Below are 23,198 nucleotides of genomic sequence, written 5' to 3'. Positions count from 1 at the left end.
AAAACCCGCCTGGACATGATCCTGGGCAATGTACTCCAGAGGACCCTGCTTGAGCAGGGGGGTTGGACTAGATGATCTCCAGAGGTCCCTTCCAACCTCAACCGTTCTGTGATTCTGTGAAAGCAGAACAGCTTACACTTTGCTTTCTGAACAGTGATCAAAGCTGCCGCTGCTGCAACTCAGGCTTGTTATTTTGTGCCCATCTTTTCTGCATTTAAGCTCTGTGGGAATGGCATCATGTTATTTGTGCAGTATCTACTTGCAAGTGCTACCAGACAAGTGACATAAAAATCCCTGATCTGAATGACAGCCTCTCACTATTGTAAAAGCAAACCACTATGTCAAGTCTGCTGTAACTGTTCATGCATCAACTGCACTTTAACATACAATTTATTCAGCTGTAGTCCCCAAAGAAGTCATGATATTTTTGCCTCAGAACTTCACACTGGATGTGTGCATACATTCATCACAAGCACTCAAAATTCCCATTTTTTAAATTAGGCAGCAAATGGGGTAAAGTAGCAGCCTACTTTCATTTATGGGAATTTTGCTGGAGAGGATAAATGGTTTGAAAAATGGCCTTGGAAACCAAAAAAAAGGAAAATAGCACAGAACGCTGAAAAAGAACTCTAGATTTCCTTTTTCTGCTGCCTCTAGGCTAGCAAGACAGCCTAGCCGAAGAACAAATTGATTCCCTTTATTTTCTGATGTTCTGCGTGTTGCTTCTTATTAACGCTTACCTGAGAACATGACGAGATATCTTTAAAATTCTTTTCAAGCACAACAGATTTGGTGTCTGGACTGATGAGGTTAACTTCAAACCTTCCAACCTTGAAAAGAAATGAGAAATAAGAAAATGTAGTTCGTGACTGCCTTGGAGGCACAGTGCTAATGGCAACAAAAAAAATGTCAAAATCTAGCCTTTCCTTGTTTCTTGTCCTGAAGGAATACCTTCAGCATAACAGCTTACTCAGCGGGAATAAGGGTGCCATAATTTAGCCTGCATTGACTTAAGGACATTTCAGCAAGAACACCACACAGTTCACTGGGAAATAGATTTTAAAAATAGGTTTTTTTCCCCCCTTTTGAAGTTATTTTGGTCCAAAGATCACATGTTTAACAGACACTACTTAAACCCCTAGCGGAGGAACAGTGTGGGTAAATTACAAGCTACAGTAAAAACCAGTGAAACTACGTAATTCATGGATAGCTTTCTCTTTTTTCAAACTACACCATAGATCAACTGAGAGTTGATTTTAAGGTGATACCTTTAGTTTTCATAATAATTCTGACTGAAAAAGAGTATGTCATGCAACGAATTATCTTCTAGCTTTTCCAAGCCGCTTCTCAAGTGCGTGAACTTACTCCATGGAGCTTGAGAAATTTTTCAGTTAAATCTTTTTTACTAGTTACTAGTGATAGCTGCGGCTTTCTAAAGGGGAATGCACTCCTCCACTTCAGTTTAGCATTTCCCCAAAAAGAATAAAACGCAAGACTGATCTTTAAAGCAAATGGAAAGACAAAACCCAAGCATTTAGCTCCCCGTTATCTTAAGGTCCGAAGATCTTTCCTTTATGGGTCACCTCCTTTAAGTGCCCTTTTGTTTTCTCCATACTAGCTCTGAAGACATCAAACGCAGCTGAGGAGAGGGAAAGAAGAACTGTGAGGTCTGATGGAAGAAGTCTTCATAGCAAGTAGAAATATTTGAGATTTTGCAAACGGACTACTCATTTGGGAAATGCAAGCTTAACATCAGTAAAAGTTATCATAAAGGAACTGACTCAAACATAAGGCTGTGAAATTAGGAACTTATTTCTAAATGCATAGAAAGCAAGATTTGTTCACATCGAAAGCCTCAGGGGGTAACCTGTTTGAAAAAACATCCACTATTTTCACCTATCTCCTGCATCTCTCAAATAGAGAGACACACCAAATTCACATATAAAATACACCATTCTTTCGTTAGAAACTCTGCTCCAGTTGTCAAAGCATAACTCTTTTCTAAGTTCACCTAACCTCATGAGTTGAGCTGACTTACTTAAGCAAGTCCAGCTACTTGTACGCCAATCATTTATGAAGAGATGCATCAATATTCACAACAAGTCATGAAACCATACTAAATCCACACTACTTATCTTACAAAACTTGCCTCCATTTCAAAACGCACAGGGGAAGGCACAAAACCAAGTTCTCACATTCACAACATTGCCAGTCCTAGCACACACCTGAAACAACATTGTCCTGTTCTTCTCCGAATCTGAGGGCTGAACATGACTGGGTGCACTCGCGTGCCTTCTGCGCGGCTGTATTTTAAGGTTTGTGTCGTGGACCCTTCTTTGCATAACCGCAGTGACGCTGCTGCACCGGGAACGAAATTCCTGCTGCTCATCAAAGCCAGAGTCCTCTAAGATCCGCTCTGGAAAGGAGCTGCGAGTGCTGGTCAGGTTGCTCAAGTTGGTCTGGCTGCCAACTGTAAACATCCCAGCCTGCGTTGTGGTGGTATCTGGGCCACTGGGCTCCTCAAAGGGGCTATCTGATGGAGAAGCCGGCGCATCTCCTTCGCACAAGGGTAAGTCCAAACTCGACTCTGCACTGCGCTGCTCGCTTAATAGTTTCAGGCGCTGGCGCTCATGAAGACTGAATTTCTCAATACAATCATCAATGAGTGTGGAGGGAGCTTTCTTGTGAGCCACTGTCACCTTTCCACAGTACAAGACCTCAAATTTTTGAGAGTTATAGAAGGCATCTTCACTATCCTTACTTGGCTTGGCATCCTCTTTCAGTGCTGCTTTGGAGACTTGCCGTATGCTGCTGATGACATCAGGAACCTAAAAGACAGTTTTAAAAGTCCCTTTTTAATAGCCACAAATGAGATACTGCAGATAGTGATATGTTAAATCAATATAAATATTTACACTAAAGTGCCACCACCTATTTGGTTCACTGGTGCAAGACTAGTAATTTCCAGGTTCTGCATAGACAGTTTCTGGAACGTAAGCAAAGAAAACTGTTTCTAATATTTTGTGCTGGAACATGTTTCAGAACATAACGTTTTAAATGTCTAGAGTGATCAGCTAAAAGTCTACTGACAAACGTTCACACTTGGTTCTTGTACCACTGCTCTTTTCTGTAACCTTCTTCCCCCATCAGTGTTTCTCTCTGATGTATTGTGTACAGGGCCACCCTTTTATTTTTTGTTCTTTTCTTTTGCAAAGCCAGATATTCTACTCTACTGTTGTGCAAACTGACATGTGCAAATGAAAAGAGACAAATAATCCCTGTTAATTTCAACCAGCAATTTTGGAATACAGGCAGCAAGGATATGGAAACTTTACAGAAGTACCACGTACAATCGCATTACCTCTCCTCTATTACCTACTCCAAAAACCTCACCTAGTCCATCCTAAGACGTAGCTTACTCTCAGGTCACGCTTCCTCGCTGTCTCAGTCACCCGACATTTGAGAGGCACACCCAAACCTCTCTGCTTCTCTGTCCTTCTTACCTACAGGTCCTTCTTACCTACTATACCCTTGAAGGCCAAACTGAACATCTCTGTAGTCACCACTGCCAAATTCAGTCCTGTATCACCCAGTCCTTAGAGGTCACCTAGTTCTTCCCCCATTATACCCCAATTACCTTGGACGATGTCTGCCATCAGCGTATTTAATAAGCAAGCTCCTCTGTCATTCTGTCCTTACTGAAGGAAAATCAAAATTCACTCAACACTACTAGCCACGAGTCAGAGCAATTCCATTTCTTCTTTCAACACTACCTACTTCTGCTTAACTCAGTCTTTCTCACCTCAGTTCTCATCATCTCTGGTAAGATGAGAATGATGTTGTTTCACATGCATTTGGGAAGTTACTAGTGAGATCAAAGAGAGGCTACCTATGTTCATCACTAAAGAAATCAGTTCTCAATGTCAAGCTAAAGCAATGTATCACTGAGTAGCACACGCTGCATTCTACACAGCTTCCCATCACATCTATAATATCTGGTAATTTGTTCCAAAACTTTTTCTAAAAAAAAAAAAAAAAGTAACTCTGAAGTCACAGCCTAGCATATAATCCATGCTCCCTGAAGTATCTCTTTTTTTCTAGTCACACCAGATACCATCTGAAACTTGCTAATTAAGCAGCAATCTCGTATACCAATACTTTTGCAAGTAGTGGCGCAAAATTACCTTGTCCGACTCCCTTCCCCCATCACACACTCCTTCCCAGGCAGGCATTCAACTCAAATGTGCTTCCACTTCATTGGCTGCAAGATGAAGTTCAATTACCCTAAAATCTACGAACCATTTACCTTTTGTCCCTTAGAGACATCGTTTCAGTTTTAAATGACTGTATTTAATCCTCACTCATTCTCACTAGCAGTGCTGCCCTACGCAGACCAAGGGGTGCGCTACCCCTATTCATGCCAAATCAGCTAGACATGGATGATTCTCGCTTTCCCTGCGCTGCTTTATCTTTCAAGATTGAGCTTTCTTCACTGATCACTCCTCCTCTCATTTTTTCCACAGACTGCGCTTAAAGAAGCTCTGCAGTTTAAACCTCTTAAGTGAAGTTCACTAGCTTCCTGTCCTTTAATTACATTTCCCCTTTCAGAATCCACAATCTGTTACAGGACAATTTCACTTACTTATTTAATGTAAAGTATAGTGACAAATGAGAATTCTCTTCAAAATGTTTAAATTCTACAATGCAATCGCTGGCTTAAACCATGTCAGCTGCTGGATTTTAAAAAAACGTACTGACAATCACTTCTACTGCAATAACTGTGTCCTCTCACTCGCTAATAATTTCTGAAATACAGACTGGAGAAGAAATTCTGAAGTCTTTCACATAATTTAGAATAGCCTCCTAACACATCCTGTCCCTCATCACCTGCCAGTGAATGTCCAGATACATTGCGGATTACAACCGCATCCCTTCTCAGATTTCCCACACGTACACGTGCACACACACAGTTTTATGCAATTAGAATTCTATTAGAAGAAACTCAAAATGTTACCCTACCATCCTGCTATTTATTGCTTGGTTTAGTGTTCATCTGTTTAGAGCGCACATATTATTCAACTCCTGGTATTTGAGTCACAATTACTATTTCACAATGCCTGCTACCTTTGTAGCTTCTGCTTCCACCTACCACATCAACAGCTATACCATTTTAATTTCAGCATATATGATCCTAGCACTAGGATCATAGAGGTTTCAGCTGGTGCCTGACCATTCCTTATTATATCCATAAACTATCTTATTTTTGAAGAGTGCACCTCCATTAATGTTCACTTTTTTTCTATTTTTCATCCTATCTACAGATTTAAAGTGAGAAATCAAGGTTGGAGGAGGAAGGCCCATTCAGTCTCTGAAGTTACGGATAGCTTTCTTAGGTACAGAAGAGGAAGAAAACAATGTAAAACACGGATGCCACAATGGATAAGAAATATCTCAGTTGGGCCAGAACCAGTTCCACATGGCTGCTGATAGTCTCATGGATTCTCTAGATAGTATGGTGTGAAAAGCACCATACTTCAAGCATAAGATGCAACACAGATACTGGTATTGCTAGGCATTTAGTCATATGAAATGACTCATGAAATTAAGTAGCCAAAGTGGAAAAATGGAATTATTATTCCTTAATTCCATAAGGTCATTGCATCTCGTCCTGGACATAAGCTACTGACAGCTATGGCAGAGTGAATCAAAAAGGTTAACTAGCTTTTCACATAAATAGTTTCTCAGTGTTCACTTGCATACACTGTAAATAAATTTAAAATATTTAAATAATCTATTTATTTATAATTCTGATTATCAAGCCTTGAAGATAGTTATTTCAAACCATGAGACTGGGGTAGAGGGGGATAGGTGATGCGTTTACAGGGTAAAAGAGGCATACTTCATCCCTATCACATCTAGCGGTGCTAGTACTGATGCACCTTCTAATAAGAAGTTAAATTTTCCATGCTTTGCCTCTCACCCAGGTCCTACAATCTTAGGGGCCTATGTCATTTCTCCTTTTGCTGGGAAGAGAAGGAGAGGAAAACTGCTTCCCTGAGGGAGACACACAGGAGTTCTCAGGCAAAAAAGCAGAGCCGATGGCCCTGATGGAGCTGCACCAGGATAGCAGCTCTCAAACTGGAGGCAGAAGTCAAAGGCGTAAAGCAGGCCATGTTATTATTATTCATGAAGTTTGCCTAAATCGTAGAGGACTAGCAGACTATAACATTAAGGGGAAGAAAGCAGTTATGAAAAAGGTTTATAAACAGAGTGGTAGGACAAGTTTATTCGAGCTATAAGTATTCTCAGTCTATACAAGCTAACATTATAAGCATCTTAAAGTGACATTCTGAACACTAATTGTCCAATATTTTGTATTTATTGACCAAAGGATGTAAAAAGTCTATTAACTTTTCCATTTAAAAGTTTAAGAGGATGACATACTGAAAAGCAGGCTCTGACGATACCCACTTGAAGTGTGTACTCCTAAGTGAGGGGCCCTGTCTCCAAAACTTGGTTCATCAAAAACAGCAATAATAATAAAGAAAAAGACTGTAAGGTAAGAGGCAAATATGAAGAGTTCCACAGTGACATTGAAGTAGACATATTTCACTCTAGGGAATCATGATAGATCTCAGAAGTCTTGACAGATGAAATCAGCACTTGGGAATTCAAATCAAATTGGTTATCATGCTTATTCAAGTCTCTTAGGAACATTTTATGATCACTCTTCACTCAGCTAGATCTGATTCAGTAGGCAGCGATTCAGTAAAGACCATTAGCTGCACTCTGTCCATAATGGATGTCCCTGCTGAAGTTCTGCATCACCTACAATAAGATTCAGCTGTAAATACATACAGTAGGAACTAACGTGTGCCTCTCTCACTAACTCTCTGTTAACTATACGCAGTACAGTTTTGGTAAGCCGAATCTCACGTCAGCATCAATTCAGGGATGAGGCAAACGGTCCTCCAATCTATCCTACTTGCACCTTGGCTATGCGTCCCCCTGTGACCTTGTTATGGACCTGAGGAGCTCTGCAGTGCATCATCCTTTTGGCCAGCCAGTTTAGGGCTGCAGCGCTTCATCCTGGGTAGGAAACAGGTAGGTTAATATTCTAGATCTGCTAATTCCAGCTCTGCAGCTCTTGGGCTCAGTCCATTTCTGTCCCTTGTGACTAGACCTATAACAGGGTCAAAACGTAATGGAGAGCAAGCACCTGCCTTATGCATAACTAGTACACTGTACCCAGTGTGCATAAACGCCGAACTGCCAAGAACCTTTCTACTATATATTCCCAAAGTGCAACCGTGCTCTATACGGTTGTGTTTTCACGTTGGAAGCATCAGTTAAACTGACTTAACTGAGGCAAGCTCTTTCATCTGACTTGATTAAAACTAAAGACAGTAAAAGAGGAAAATAATTAACACTCACAAGTTAAAACTTCCTTAGTACGCCCTACCATGTCACATAACTAGATTTTGTGAAAATTATTTTGAAACATCAAGATACTGGTGATATACACCTAATAACTGAAGTTCCCTTCTGCTTTTAAGGCAGGGTTGGTAAAGTTGAAATTAGAGAGGCTATCAAGCTTTCTAAGGCATGCATACTGCAGTATTTAGCAGCTTTCTTCTGTGCTTTTTCTTTGTTACAACTCTAGAGTGAGCAGAGCATCTCCAAGGTGATGCTGCGTGTTTTCTTGAATAGCAGTAACAGCAGTCAAAGCATTAGCAGTATATACTCCCTCTGAATTTCCAAAAGCCTTCACCAAGCAAAGGTGGGGCTTCCGCTTTGGCTGGAGGGATTACATTCAAACACACCCAGAAATAATTGCTGAGCAGACGTTTCAGTTTTAACCAAAAGGTAACACTTTAATGCTTTGGATACGGCAAGGAAAAACAAAACTCACTTGCTGTATATTGTCACATCCTCAGCTAGACAGAATTTCATGGCAATAAAGAAGCTGCATCTCTTTTTAGTTTGTTTCTACACGGCAAATTTCAGTTTGGAATTTATTAATAAAGCAGAAGCCCTTAGCATAAGGCTTATAACCATTAGCATGACTGCAAAGTGCTAATCTGACAAACGTCTGATAACTCGGGCTGCTTAATGACAGCAGTTCTAAGAAGGTGTTTATTCCCAAAGTAATGAAGCAGCTCAGCTCCTCGCACTCCGCCACCGCACTAGCTGCAGCATCAGATCCCTTCCGACACACCAAAAGAAACGAGATGAATCGACACCACACATACACGTTAAAAGCGATACCTTCTGGCGCGGGTTCCAGTTCAAAAGCAGCGGCATGTTCACGCAAAGCTCTTGTCGCTCGACTCACGGCGTAACGAACTCAGGAACAGATTCCTGCGATAAGCGAGCGCAGAAAGATCCCCTCTTACAAAGGGCTGGCACTGATTTCGCAGCGTTTCCTCAGACTCCGCTCATGGCAGCACACCACAGCCAGTTACAAGGCAGCGCTCCGCACAGCGACCGTTACGCTTCAAAGGCCAAGCATTTCCTGACCTAGAACTGGAAGCACACGTGCTGCCTAGGATTTGAATAACTACAGTCCCACTAATGACCAAGCTACATACATACATACAAATACACACACATGTACATATAAAATATGTGCACACACACACATATATAAATATAAAATCAGAGAAGCGAGATACTATGCAGAACTCCATGTTCTGCTTAAGTTATTTGACACCTATTGATTAGAAACCTGCCTAATGTAAGAAAAAATTAGGAGCGTTTGTACACTAATCACACAGACGCACCTCTCCTTTCAAGTCAGTGCTCAGCTGCATATCCTCAAGCTAGCAGAACCCAGCCACAGCAGTGAGACATGAACAGAGATAAAATATGCCACACAATGTTGTGCTACATATCAGGCATTCAACAGTCCGAGTCAATGCTCTTATCTGGTACAAAAACACATCCAAATACCAGTTAAGGTCCATATATCAATAACTATTCTCAACCAGAAAGAGGGATGGGAGGGGGAAAAATAACCCTGCTTTCTTGTTAGCTGCTAGCAGCACTGATACAAATGTTTTTTACTGCCCCCCAGTTACCACAGCGCTGATCATCCAGACCTTTCCAGCTTCTTAATCTACAGCGGTCTGCCGCTCCACTCACCGGTGACAGTGCTCCACATATCAGCTTTCACTATTAGAAATGCACTCTGTCAGCTGACTTGGTGCTGAAGGAATACTGACCACCTTCAGTTTTATGGAAAGGAGCAGGATTTGTAACCAAGTGAAACGCTAACACAACAGAAAAGAACAACTGAAAGGAAAAAAAAAAAACAACACCTAAATAACCCACCTGTGCTTAGTGTCCTTCTAAAAACACAGTTTAGAAAACTCAAAGTCAGGTTCCTAGCAGGCAGTAATAAGCATCTGCCATGAGCTCTGATTCGTTGTATTGCAAGTCTGGACTAACACAAAACAAGCCCGCTGGTAAGCAAGCTGGAACACAGGGGCTGGCCAAGACAGAGGCGCTGAAAGAGGCTCTGGGAGCTTCGAGCTGACAGTCACCCTTGGCAGCCAGTGCTTTCAGGTTTCAGCTGTTCTTTACAGGTTCACGAGTATAGCTGAAGCTTTCTGTTTTTGTAAGTTCACACCGAAAACATCAAAACCCCACGTAAGGATTGCACACAGCCAACTTTGGCTTTCAGAAGATAGTCTTCCTTTTATTTGCCCTGCCCATATTTTTTCCAGGCGACTGGTAAAGATCCAATTGGCTTTGCTTCTGAAGAATTGCTACAGAGCAAGGCATGTATTTCACTCTGATATTCAGCCCCAGGCCATAGGTTGGGGATATCACGCATTCCTGCTGAAGGCAGAGCGGAAGGCCACCACTAGACCAGCCTAAAAGGAAAGGGATTTTTAGATAGGTAAGCTAAAAAAAAATTAAACTCTCAAGGTGATTCTTTCTTGAGATCAATCCAGAAATTATTTGTGCTGTTTAGTTTCAATACAATCACTGGACAAAAAAGTCTGCGGCGGTTGCAGAGCTTCCAATTCGAGAACCTACGACGTTACCTAATTTTCTTCTGGAAACTTGTGGATCGCCTAACACATCACGTGTACTAAGCAGGCACACAAGACTGGCTACTTTGCCAAGTATCCAAATTTAAATAAGCATAATGATATAAGGTAGATCAAGTTGCTTAACAGGAAAGAACATGTAAGAGCTACAAGAGTGTTTGGATGCCTGAGCAGGTAACGGACGCTTTTTCATATACTTACTTTTTATACTAGCACTCTACAGGGGCATATCAAAGAACAGACGGCAGTCGATAGAACAGAGCATAACAGCAACAGGAAGGTTCTTGCATTCACCTATGTTTAGGTCAGCCACACTTACGCCTTTCTACTTTTCAGATGCAGCTCACACGGCTCGAAAATTTTTCAGCCCAAGGAAGCGTCAGCACAGAAAGGCAAAGCTGTCACGAAGATCCTTTCATGCTTTGAATACGTAGCATAGTACGTCTCAATTCACCTACCAGTTACATATTTTGAGCATATGCAAGTATTCTCAGGTTTGTTTCCAAGTTCAGGACACAGTTCCCAGTGAAAGATTTAGCAAAGTACAGCTCGCTCATATTACCAATTCATGTTCTCTTTCAAGCTATCTGATGCAAGTTTTTTTAAGCTATGAAAGCACAAATTCAGATATCAACTATGAATATACTCCTGAAAACTTGGCATTTTGAACTGAATTTGGTAGTTCAATTTCTAGCAGGAGATTTATTAAAGAACATGTTGTTTTTTTTAGAGCTTCATCATTTTTAACACATACTCTACTTTTAAAAGGGCTTGCCTGGAAAGATAAGACTGTCACGTGGACCTCTCAAACAATTAATGCATTCTCTGCATTCATTTCCTTTTGGAAAAAAAAAAAAAGATACAGTTGGCGAGCTCATTGAAGCATTTTGCCCATTTATGGCCACTATCCACTCCTCAAACGTACATTGGAAGACAGCGAGTTTCGTTTTAGCAGATTTAAAGTGCAAGTACTAAAACTGAAATGAGTGCTCTATCTACCAACCTTTAGGAAAGAATAGGGTTTTTTAATTCAGCAATTTTAGACAGGAACTCTCAACATTTTAATTTAAAAACATGAACTAATATGTTTTTTCACTGTGCAGCTAACACATCCTGATAAGTCTGGTTTTCCCTAGTCAAGAGATTAGCTTCAGCACTCTTGCACGGCAGACCATGACAACTCCTAAAGCAAACGTTAACCCACATTTGCTCTGACTTCTGTGAATGCCAATACCTTTACAAGTTGTTTGCTGCAATAACCTTACCATCACTGAGGGAGAAGGTAGCAAGTATCTGGTAATTCAGGACCAACTCTAGGAGATGTGAGAGTAATTAGAGACTCCCTTCAGCATCAGAGACTTTGCAGGGCTCTACATGTTTAGTCCAGGATCTAAGGAGCTACTGCAAAAGCAGCAAATAAAACCCTCAGTGAGGCTACAAATTCCTTAATGACATGAAAACAAGGAATTAGGTCTTTTCCCACTTCCTAGAAAGTCTTGACTGAGAAGGTCTACTGAGAGGTTTCAGACTCCAAGATCTCCTCAGGAGAAGCTCTGCTTACAGAAAGGTGGTCATCTAAAACAGTGTCAAGCAGCAAGTGACACTGCAACAGTGACAAAAAGAGTTACTGCTGGGTTCATGAAGCCTTAAGAAAAAAGGGCATCCAGTAAGCAACTCTCTAAACAGATACACATAGGTGGCTGATAAATAGCATGTGCGGAGCGGAAAAAATGGATTGCAACCTTATAAACCTTCAAAGGTTTCTCTACCCCTGCCAACTTCAGAAATACACTTCTGTGTAAATTCTAGCTCACTGGGCAGTCTTGCAGTTCACATGAGCAACTGCATTGCCTCGCTACAATACCAAATGCCTAAGCAAGGGGTAGCAGAATTAACTTTTTGCAGATAATAACCAGCAAATAGCCCTAGTTATTATAAGCACAGTAAGAGAAGAAGCCGTATCAATCCACATAGCCAGTTCCCAGCAGCTGGGAGATCAGCTCAGCAGAGCAAGTAGTTTTCACCTAACCAGACTTTGTCCAGCATGTAAGCCTTGAATCACTCTGACAGAGGCACAAGCATAACAAATACAGTGCCTGAAGGTACAGCTAACACACAGTGAGCAATACCCATGCTGGAAGGCATGATAGTTTAACCGTGTCAATCGCTAACTGTTAAAACATTAAGATGTCATCAGCTGCTTAAGTGAACTGTAAAAGAATACTAAGTAGTTAAGGTGCTCAAAATTAAGGCCACACAGATAGGGCTGAATGGGTGAATATTTCAAATTTAATAGCTGAAAGTGTTCAAGTGCAGGGTTGTTTTCCTTCCCCATATGGAGAAATTCCAAAACAGCTACACAGTTACTGTTAATAAGTTTAAAAAAAAAAAAAAACACCACACCACAAGACCCAGGGGTAATAGGAAAGGAAACACTTCCCCAGGGAGCTTTGACACAAGTAAGTCAATGAAGTAAAGGAAGGAGTTGTTTCTAAAGATATATGGAGGTCTGGGTTTTTGTTTTTTTTCCCCTAGTGAACATTTTCCTATACCTTAGGGAAGATAGCTTTTGCAGTGCTTCACTAATTGCTACTGGTGGATACTACTTGCTTCAATACTTCTAGCTAATCAATATTTTTTCAATTTATTATGTGTGATACATAATAGTTATAACTGAGCCAATAGTTGCACAGTGCTGCCTGACTGCATAAACCGTAATACAGTCAGTCTGGTAACTCTGGGGTAAATGAAAGACGCAGCTTTTGGAACTGGCTTGTGCCTGCACAGATAAATAGAAGAGGTAGGTTGTGCTAACTTACTAGAGCTAACATTGCTAACAACATTAATAGCAAGAATAGAGGCACAGGCTTTTTCATGTCCTGGCAATAAGGTATTATTTGTCATGCCCAGCTGTAATCAAGGCAAAAGACTCTTTCAAGTAACTCAAAGCTTCGGAAACAGGCAAGTCGTTCTCTTATAAAATAATATAAGACACTCTTCTCTGCAGTTTATCCATAGTTTCATCATTCTACCGCTGAAGCTAATTTTTACTCACTTAAAATAGTCCAGATTCTGAAATATTTCTCTCTGCAACCAAAAGCCATTTTGCTGTGATAGCTGCAGTAAACGTTCCAGACATTTCTGTACGTTCGATCCAGAGGCTCTTTAGAAAGGTACAACAGAAACTTCAACTTCAAAGATTATCCCAAACATGACAGAAACATGCAACACTTAAGTTATTTATTATCATCTAATCTTTTATCATGCTCGGCATAGTCATGGCTGTTCTAGTATCTACTTACTTGTGAATTCTCAGGGAGCTGAAATTAGCCTAGTATACAAGTCCCTAGGCACACATCTGTATTTGCACCCTCACGAAAAAAAAAAGTTATAAATGTATATATGCTAGTCCATTTAAAACACAGGTAGGATACAATGAAGCAGATATACAGCTTAACAGCATTGTAAAAAAAACAAATGTTATTAGAACCATAAATTCAGAAATGCATATAGAGAGTTAAGTAGCAGCAAAAAAGAAAGATTCATTTGAGAAGCTCAGTTAAATTCATAGGCCAAGATGGAGTTTAGTTCATAGGGATTTGCAGTTGTTACATAAACAAAGCAGAAGTGAGTAAAGTTGAATACATTAAAATCTCCATATTTTCTGGATAAAGAGAAATCAGGCTGACCATTTTTACTAGTTACCCAACTATTTATTTAAAGTTGAGGGTCAGTGATCTGTAAAAGGGTTACAATACATTTGACCAATGACAAAACTATCAGCGACAGCAGAAAATAATAATAATAAAAAAAACACAGCCATATTTGTTTCCCAATATGCTACTTGGCATGTAAATTATTTCAAAGTGGCCTATGACAGTAGCCTTCTGCCGAGCTGCAACCTGCCTACCTGAATCTGCTCTACATACACATTTGGACTCCATGCCCTTTAAAGAGATTTCTCACATCCTATTTCCCTTTATAGGAACACTAAGGACGACCAGCTTAGATGTGGATGTTCAACCTTAAATTGCACTGAAACTGCCGTACCTCTTTCAAAAAACTTAAAGGTGATGTAAAAGGAACTTCTACTCACTCTACTATATGAGACAGCCAAGCTGTGTTTCACTCTGTTCAGAGCACAGATTTCCATTTTTCTGTGTCTAATCTGCAATCTTAGCTTTACCATGCTTCCTCCCCAAAAGCAGCAAACAAGAGGGCCGATTTTATGCCGCAATGCTTGTGTTTATCACAATCCTTGTTCAGCCTGTCCCACTGCTTGAAGAATATATCATATATAATCGGCAGTCTTGCAATTAAATAGTTTAGGATCTCACACCACCATGTAACACTTGAGAAACGGTATTGCTTTCCATCAGCAGCAGCATCATAATTATTGCTAGCCTCATTTGTTTAGTTGAGGCTTGCTCCGAGGCTGACAATAGCGGACAGCGACTCTGGAAGAACATGTAAAGCAGAGTCGCTGCAAGAAACTTTGTGAGGCTCAGTAACATTTTTCATATATAGAGTTTAAAAATGCTTCTGACCAGCAAATTTAAAACTTGTGTCCTCTTTTTGTATTACAAGAGCAAGGGGGAAACACTTTAGGCAGCCGTAAGAAATTAATCCGTGTTAAGGATACACTGAAATAAGAGCTTATGAAAAAGAGCTAATTTCAAATTCCGTCAAAGGAACACAGAACAAACACTTGCTATAAATTGCTGGATTGAGAGGCCTGAAATTTTCAGGTACAGCTCCAGACAAGAAATGATAAGTCTTTTGAGTAATAAAATAAATAAATAAATAAAAACCTCGCAAAGCGTCAGTTAAGTGCTTACCTCCTGAAATAAGTGGATAAATAGCACAGATAAACAGCACTTCAAAGAGATGCATTAGGTAATGACAGATAAACGTATATGCGTCACACAACATCCTGGTATACTGAGAGTTCTTATACTCTGACATGAAGGTGAAATATAGAACGTAAAAAGATACGGACTCATTTCCAATAGCAAATATGTGGATACTGATAAGATTCAGACACCGGCAAAGTACAGTAGGCAAGGCCAGTACTTCATCTGGCTTTTCTGTACCGATCAATACAAGTACGAAACGCAGACCAAACTGAGGTCATGCTGTTGCAATATAAACTATACGATGACATGTTGACTGTGATGAGTATTTTAGTGGAAATAAGCAAAACTGAGTCCTCTTGCAGGCAATTTTTTTCCCCAAGAATCCTGTTAATATATAGCTACAGCAATTCCTATCTGTGGATTCCCAATTAGTTAATAACCGCTCATGAAGCACAAGCTCCCTGAACAGCCCCACCTCTGAAAACCCCAAGGGCTGCACATTTCCTATTCAGCAATAAGGATTCCCCTCCCTAAAGTTTAAGTTATGTTTTATATCATAAACTAGAAACAGTAGTTAACGCACTATAAAAAAAAACTTATTTTAAAGGAGCACCTTTATTTTCTTTTTAGTCGTGATGGGTCAGCTTCAGAACTTACGGGATTCTTTACATGGAGAGAGGAGGAAAAAACCAATCAACCAACCAACAAAGGCTTTGGACAAAAGACAAAGATATCTGATGGAAGAAGCAAGTATCCCACTGCTTTTGATTCATGCTCTTCTGAGGGTTTTTTTGTTCAGGGTTTTGATTTACCAAGTTTTGCAAGGAGGACTGGAGGGGAAAGGACCTGCATTTGTAGGAGCTATCAAATCCTGAGACCTGGTATTTTGATAAAAAAAAATAAAATATATGCTACTTAAACTTGTACAAATCATCTATGTTAAGATGTGGATGAATACAGCACTTTGGATTCTAGTTCTTAGAAGGCACCTAACCGGAAGCTAAACTCACGGTTCATGCAGCTAACAGCTTAGCAATACTGGCATAAGCAGGAAAAGCACATAACTACTGACACAGTAGGGTCCTTCCAAACCAAATCAAGCATTTTTCCCTTTGCAGTAAGACCCAATATCAGCCTGGCTGCAGCAAGCAACTCCAGCCACTAAAAGCACCCTCGCACTTGCTGTCAAGCCTGAAGCTTCCAGGCATCTGTGAAAACTACAGCAGACAAGATACTGTAAACATTTTGTGCCATGATCATATGCAGCAAGACTGGAAAGCCTCAAGTTTATTGGAAGAATTACATGAGTCGTTGCAAGAGGAGAGGCGAAACCCCTGCCAGAGGGGCATCACCCTTTAAGAGCTGGTCCTTAAAAGGGTTCTCAACTGCAGCCGGGAAGGAAGGGATTCACCTGGAAGTTGACATGCAGAAGAGCTTCCTGCCCCACGTCCTTAATAGTAATTCCTCATGATAGTCCACGAAAAACATTCGTGCATAAGTTCATCTTTATGGCTGCATACAAATACAACTGCAGCCACTGCTACGTTTTTACAAGGTTTAATTAGATGCTCATGCCCATATAAGGTAAGGAACTCCACATCCTCACTTACAATGATTTTAAGTTCTGCAGTGCCAACTTTACCAAGAACTTTTGAAAGCTTCATGCCTTCATTCAGGCTTTCCCTGAATACAAAGCAAGAACTGCAGCTATGGGACCCTACATAGCAGCTGCTGTGTAAAAACTGGCTTAAATAGAGTTTCAGAGCTCTTAGGCCCCTAGATAATGTAATAGACTGAATAAGGGAAGGAGGTGCTCTTTATAATAGAGGAGGCGCCTTCACCACTTTAAGAACAAAGCCGTATTTATTTTATTCAATAGCTTATCTGAACCCCAGCCTACATTACCTAACAAAACACACACTGGTCTTTTGTGATAATACACCCTGCACTAATGCAATCTTACATTTCTAGCAGGACTTGAACACGTGTACTGAATCCTATTGCAGGCACTGCAAGTGCAAGTAGCACAGAAACAGCTGATCTTAAGTTTATGTACTCAGCTTGGATTTAATAAGCCAGTTAACAAAGCTTTTGCACACCTACAAATCTGAAACCACCACCTGAGGAACCTCCATCTGAGCAGTCAGAACATTTTAGATGGATATTGCTATGTGTGGCATATTAATGCTAAGTTGAGCAAATTCTGTATCGTGTTTAAATCATATATTTACTTTGATGGTCTAAAACAACATGGGAGGACAAAAGAGACATGATGACGACAAGATAGTCCTGAAAAAGAGTGAGGGACCCAATGCTTCTTTGTCTTTTAACTCTTTCTCTTTTTTTTTTTTTTCGGACTGAAAATGGCAGATTGAATGAAAACCCTAATTTTTTAACCCTAAAGGGTTACATTTCCTCAACTTTCATACTCTGCTACTGCAACCAGTACTAGCTGCAATAAACTGTAGTTATTAGAGGACCTACAAAATTAATATAAGGGAATGAAAGAAACCCCACATCCCACATATAAGGAAAGGAGTCAAGTCAAGAAAGTCTGCCTTTCAAAGGAGATGCTTGTAGCTAGCCATCCCTCCCCACAAAGCCACAGTGGCGCTTAGTAGCCTGAAAACCCTCCTCAGATAATTAAAAAACAGACAGCTAACAACCACAGTTACATAATGATTTTCATTACTATCCATATGCTGTTAAATAAGCTGAAGATAAAATTGGAGAGCATAAGGAACAAGAACATTTATTTCTTCAAACAAGAAACATCCACCCAACCCACTCCCCCAACACATGCAAAGATGCAGTAAATAACCCTTGCAGCATGCACGGTGGGCTTCAGAAAGCTTCGAGAAGGAACAGCCACGTGGTTGAGAGGCTGCAATGCCTCATTCCTGTTCCTTTACTCTATTCTGGGTTCAACAAGGACCCTCTACAAGTGCTTTTAATTTTAAGAACAGAAACTAAGAAAGTATTCCTCATTTTATTCTGAAGGGGAAAAATGAATTTGTTTGCTACAGTGTTTATTATACTCACAACTGTAAATTCACTTCTTTAGCAGTTCTCTCAGAGACGTTTGCCAATAAAAGGTTAAGGTTACAATACTGAACACATTAGAGCCTAGCTGTTTAGGGGAAAAGAAGAACTTGCTTTTCTGGGACACTGAAGAAGGAGCTGAGAAATGGAAACTCTGCCCTTTCTGGCAGCAGACTCCCTCTGAGCTGCAGCAGTGTTTCTGCATCATTGTCAAGACGTAGGCTGCAAGCCGTCCTGATCCAGGGCCAGATCCAGAGGCACTAATTCAATCATTCCTAGTCAACAGGTCTCTATGAAGGAACAGCGGGCCATCCTCTCAAATTCAATTGCAAGATCAGTTTTAAATGCCTACATAGGTTCATCTGAACTGATGTGACATATGCAGTAAGATTTCTTTAGAGTAATTGCAAAAGCTATGCAGTAGGAAAAAAATTAATAAATAAAAAGATGCCTTCAGTACCAGAGTTAACTACCAGTGTTAAAGCTCTGCCTGTATCAGAACGTTATTTCTTCCAAGGGATTTACTTTACAGATATTCCTGCTATGAATTTTCCCAGATCACAGTAGTAATTCCACAGGAGGCAAAGAAAAGAGTCACAAGACTGCAGAATGTTTTCCTTGAGAACGGAATAGAGTTAAGAAGGTAAAGTTGTCGTTCAAGATCATATTTAAACCAAAAGTAGCTTAGCTATTGGGACTTTTTTAAAATAAAAGTCACTTTTTCCTCACCTAATCCCTGACAGCTGAAGGAGCTTGTTTGTTCTTTGGAAAGGTAAGTTCTTCTGTCCTTCTATCATACCTGTTTGACTACAAAACTGGAGAGAAAATGCTTTACATTTTACATGGCAGAGGTGGAAAGGAAGAGCGAGCAGAAACCAGTTTGCCCAAATGCTGAACTCTCCTTTCTAGCAATTTATTATTTAAATAAAGATTCTTTGCTACAGCATGACAGACAAACGAAGTGAAGCGCAAGTATTTTTGAGTTTGCCATCTCTAAAACTAGTTTTCCAGCTACATCCATCTGACTTTTGTTTAAAAAAAAAAAAAAAAAGGCAACCTAAGTCTTTATTTGGCCTCTATTATGTCTTGTAGCCTATGATGACTAAAGTTAAACCCGCACATTTTCCCTCCTGTTCCTCCACTCTCCTCCCAGAACTTGGGCCAAAGAACAAAGTACATCTTTCACAAGAGGAAAATTAAGCTTTCCCTCCATTTCACCTATTTCATTCACACACTCATCCGCATAGTGACATTTCCTGCAGCACCCAGGTTCTAGCCAACCTACAATAGCTCAGACAAGCCAGGCCAGGACTTCCCAGTTGTCATCTCTACTAGTTGTTTTGAAGTCTAGAGTCATACTAGCATCATCTCCCTATCTTTTTAAGGGGTCTGATATGGGTTATCAGACCCCTCAGATATCAGCAGTAGCGAAAGGACACCATCAAAGACTTGGGGTTTTTTTTACGTACAAATTGCGCCTTTATACACTAAGGAACTGAAAACACTGCAACTGTGCAACTTCAAGATGAACTTGGAAAGACAAGATGTACCATTGCTTTGCAGTGAATTCTGCCTGGAAACACTTGAAAGTAATGGCAAGCACTGTCAAAGAATTGGTGAGAATATACGCTCACATAAAAATAATTTAAAAGTGCTGATTTTCTAAAGTCAGACTCAATTTACACCCAAGTTTATTTTTGGGCCTCAAGTTCTGCTTCTTCATACCTTAAAAAAGTGACATTTCAGATGCTCTATTCACTACTAAAGTTGATTTATATTACACAGCAGAAAAGTAGCATGTAGAATACAATCTGATCTGTAGTGGTTGATGAGTGATAAACAGGACATTAGCCCATTTATATAAGCTACTACTTAGTAGCACAGTCTCTCATAATACAGAGTAGAATGCCAGGAAAGTCTGCTCATCTCATCTTACAAAAAGCCAAAACAAAGCCTCTCTCCAATGTTTTTACAGAGCCAAAATAAATTCCACACAGCTTCTGTTTAGGGAAAGCAAAAAGAAAAAAAAAAAAAAGAGGAAAAAAAAGTCCTCATCTGTTAGGAGGAAAGTTATTTGTGCAATTATGACTCTTCAGTCCAACAGAACAACAGTCTAAACTCAATAAGGCTGGGAAGAGATTCAACAGTTCTCTTCAAAACCTTATTTTGAGTACTTTGAAAATAGGCAGCACAGAGGGCTGGCACGCGCACATCTTAACTTTTGACGAAAGCACAGCCAACTTAACCAATCACAATGGCGTTCATACTGCATATATTCCAGGAAATAAGTGCTTGTAGTGTGAGCCAGGACTTCATACATTTATTCTTCATATACTCTTAGGTTCCTATTAAATTCCAAAGCAGAGGCAAGACTGATTGGTGTTTATACAGCCTTCCCATTTTTCATTTCCCACTTCAGAGAATGAAACTATTAAAACAAAGGTGCAGTGTAACAGAACACTACAATGCTTATTTTTCCTTTGTTCATAAAACTCATGTTTGGAAACAGCAAAGACTTACAAGAGCCAGGACTTGAATTCAGTATTGCCTGACAGTTCCGTTCTTGGACAGCCCTTACCCTTTGGCACTACACGCATAGAGGAGTTAGTCTCAGTTATTGCTAACAGGTAGTGTCTGAAGTGGGAGCACTTTAGGACAGCCAGGAATTTACAGAACACTCCTTGCACACAAGCAGTTCTGTCCCATCCCCAACGTCATGAGGGATGGAGGGACAACATCGAGAAATGACGTCCTCAAACACAGACCGTACATATATTCTGTGGACTTCTTTTGCTACGAAGTACTGAGATTTAGTGCTTAAACTTCCTTCCTCATTTCACATATTTGATCCTCTCAGAGGAATACAGAGCTCCTCTGTTCCCACACAGCAAGAGGGGAGAATTTTTGGAAGGAAACCTTCATTGAGAAGAGAGAGTTAAAGACTTACCAGAAGCACCCATCCTACTTTGGCAGTGCCCCACTTGCCTTTGTAAGGGATCATACTGTCTGGGGTGGTTCCTCACACTAAAGAATTACATACCTAAATCATGGGACCTGTGATTAGTCTTTCTGTTTCCACGTAAAACATCAAGAACCATTTGCAGGCAAATTTTAAGCCTCATTTCCTAGATAAACAAGATTTATGAAACTGCATTATCTTGTCTTCTCCATAAGCATCCAGGGCCCAAACGTCCCACCAACTCTGGCAGTGAGACAGTGGTCTAAAGAGTGTCTAAGTTCTCTCTCTGAGAGAGGGGAAGAAGAGAAAGTAGCTGGATAAGGCAGAGACAGCCACACCGAGGAGAAGTGTCAAGCACGTACCCAAGGCATACGCCAAGCATATACCCAAGACATCTGTCCTCTTCAGCCGGCCAATACGCACACATAACCAAGTGCACAACAAGCACCAGCTCCAGCTGCAGTAACACACTATATCCTGCCCAGCAAAAGTAACTGAGGATGCCGGATGAACTGGGAAACTGGAAGACTTAAAAACAACAAAAAACCCATACTTTATTCTAAATTGCTATATATGAAAGAAAGGCTTATTGTATGTTTTATTCATGTCTTTTCCCTCTTCCTCTTATTTCTACTTCATCTCACAAGATGATTGCACGTTCCCTTCTAGGAAATGCTGAAGGCCCAGCAGACTCTGCTGAGCTATCCAGCAGTATAATTGTAATCTATTTCCCATTACTCAACGAGAAGTTGTTTGTACTACGATTTCATGTGAACGCTAACACAGTATTAGTCATTTCAGGGATGATGATGATCACTTAGCTTCACAAGTTCTCTTTCCTGGTCCCTCTCAGACCCAAACAGATAGTAATATCTGACCGGTTACATTCATAGCTTTCCACAGTGTAACCGAAACATGAGTTGAATTAGTTCTCAGGCCAGCAAGGAGGAAACATATTACAACTTGCATAGTGCTCTAGTGAGCTCAGAGATCAGGAAGGCTGCATAAAGCAACTCTTCCCTGTTTAGAGTCTTCACAGCTAGCCAGTTGGGGATCTATTAATTACAAAACATTCATCCTCACTAACACCATACTAATTTAGTGTATTTAGCTTGATCTGTTCCTATTTACACTCAGTAGTTTGTCATTCAACACCAGAATACTAAACTCATTCCCCAACTCAGATACTGTCCCTGAAGCCACCTCAGATTGAACAGCTACAGCCTGTCCTTCCGATACAGGCTTACTCTGAAGAGCAATCAGATGAAAGCATTTCCAGAGGACAGTAGCGAGCCCAACACACCTCTGTTAGCTTGACTTGCACTGCGTGTGCAAGCTTCTAGGCATAACCCCACTTCACATTTTCAGACCATGCAAGAACTATCCCCCACGTCCTTCCACAGAGTACTTCAAAGCATAATGAGCATTACATTACCAAGCTGGAATATCTACTGTCTGTCTTCAAGTGACTGACAGGCTCATGCATTAGAGTTTAAGGAATGTTACACAACACCCATACTTTTAAACAACACTTAAATTTTGGCAGGGAGTGCAAGTATTCTTTAGGAAAAATACAGTGTCATAGCTACTTAAGCTTCAGTCAAGTCCGATATAGAGAAAAAAAAATAAAGTTGACTCTTTTGACATATTTGTTTTCCACAGAAAGACGGACTACTCCGAATACCACTTAAGACATTGATGGACTCACAGTCATGCTTGTTTAGTCAGTGGTCTTCAAATCCTAAATAGCTCTAATGTTTAAAAAGTTAGTCTTGGTCTCATATTGATTGCTTTTAATGAAGCAAGTTAGAGCAGTTCGGGCATACATGCAATGTTTCTGGGGCTCTTGGTCAAAATGAGACTCCTCATGCCTTCAGTGAGACTACAATAGGTAAACAGAGACTGCATTAATAATTTAGTGAGTGGTAAATAAAAGATGGAGAGGAGTTTTGTTACAACCTGTGTATTGGGTATAGTAATCATCTGATGGAGGACACAGAACTTTAATCTGTAGCTGAATCCCACCCTGTGTCCCCCACATGCATACACATCCCCCAAGCAGCTTTCCATTTCTCTCCTCTGAAACAAAGCTTTCTAGATCAGAACCACCTGAATTTCCACTATAGACATTGGAAATGCAGTTAGGCCACACCTCACCTTGAAGTAGATGCCTACACTCGGTGAGACATGGAGCACTCCAGACTCCACAGACTGAGTTTACTAGACTGCCATTGACTGTAATGGCAACTTTAGCATCTGTTAAGCACAAATCTAAGTATCTAT

General features: G+C 40.4%; 1 protein-coding gene across 2 annotated transcripts in view; it reads right to left on the bottom strand.

The window, feature by feature from the left end:
• TBC1D4 (TBC1 domain family member 4) overlaps positions 1 to 23,198 on the bottom strand; it is a 109,325-nt gene that overhangs the window by 43,641 nt on the left and 42,486 nt on the right. The window contains exons 1-3 of one of the 2 annotated variants that reach the window (XM_009680154.2): positions 8,269 to 8,528; positions 2,226 to 2,828; positions 741 to 830 (exon numbers count right to left, since the gene is read on the bottom strand). In XM_009680154.2, the coding sequence (XP_009678449.2) occupies positions 741 to 830; positions 2,226 to 2,828; positions 8,269 to 8,304 (729 nt within the window). In that variant the 5' untranslated portion in view covers positions 8,305 to 8,528. Of the gene's footprint in view, positions 1 to 740; positions 831 to 2,225; positions 2,829 to 8,268; positions 8,529 to 23,198 lie in introns of those variants that run through there. The other variant, XM_068929634.1, reaches the window with a different exon arrangement.

This window comes from Struthio camelus, chromosome 1 (genome assembly GCF_040807025.1).
Source record: "Struthio camelus isolate bStrCam1 chromosome 1, bStrCam1.hap1, whole genome shotgun sequence".
Taxonomy (NCBI): Eukaryota; Metazoa; Chordata; class Aves; order Struthioniformes; family Struthionidae; genus Struthio; species Struthio camelus.
The sequence above is the reverse complement of the archived record's forward strand: the minus strand, read 5'-3'. Positions and strand labels throughout refer to the sequence as shown.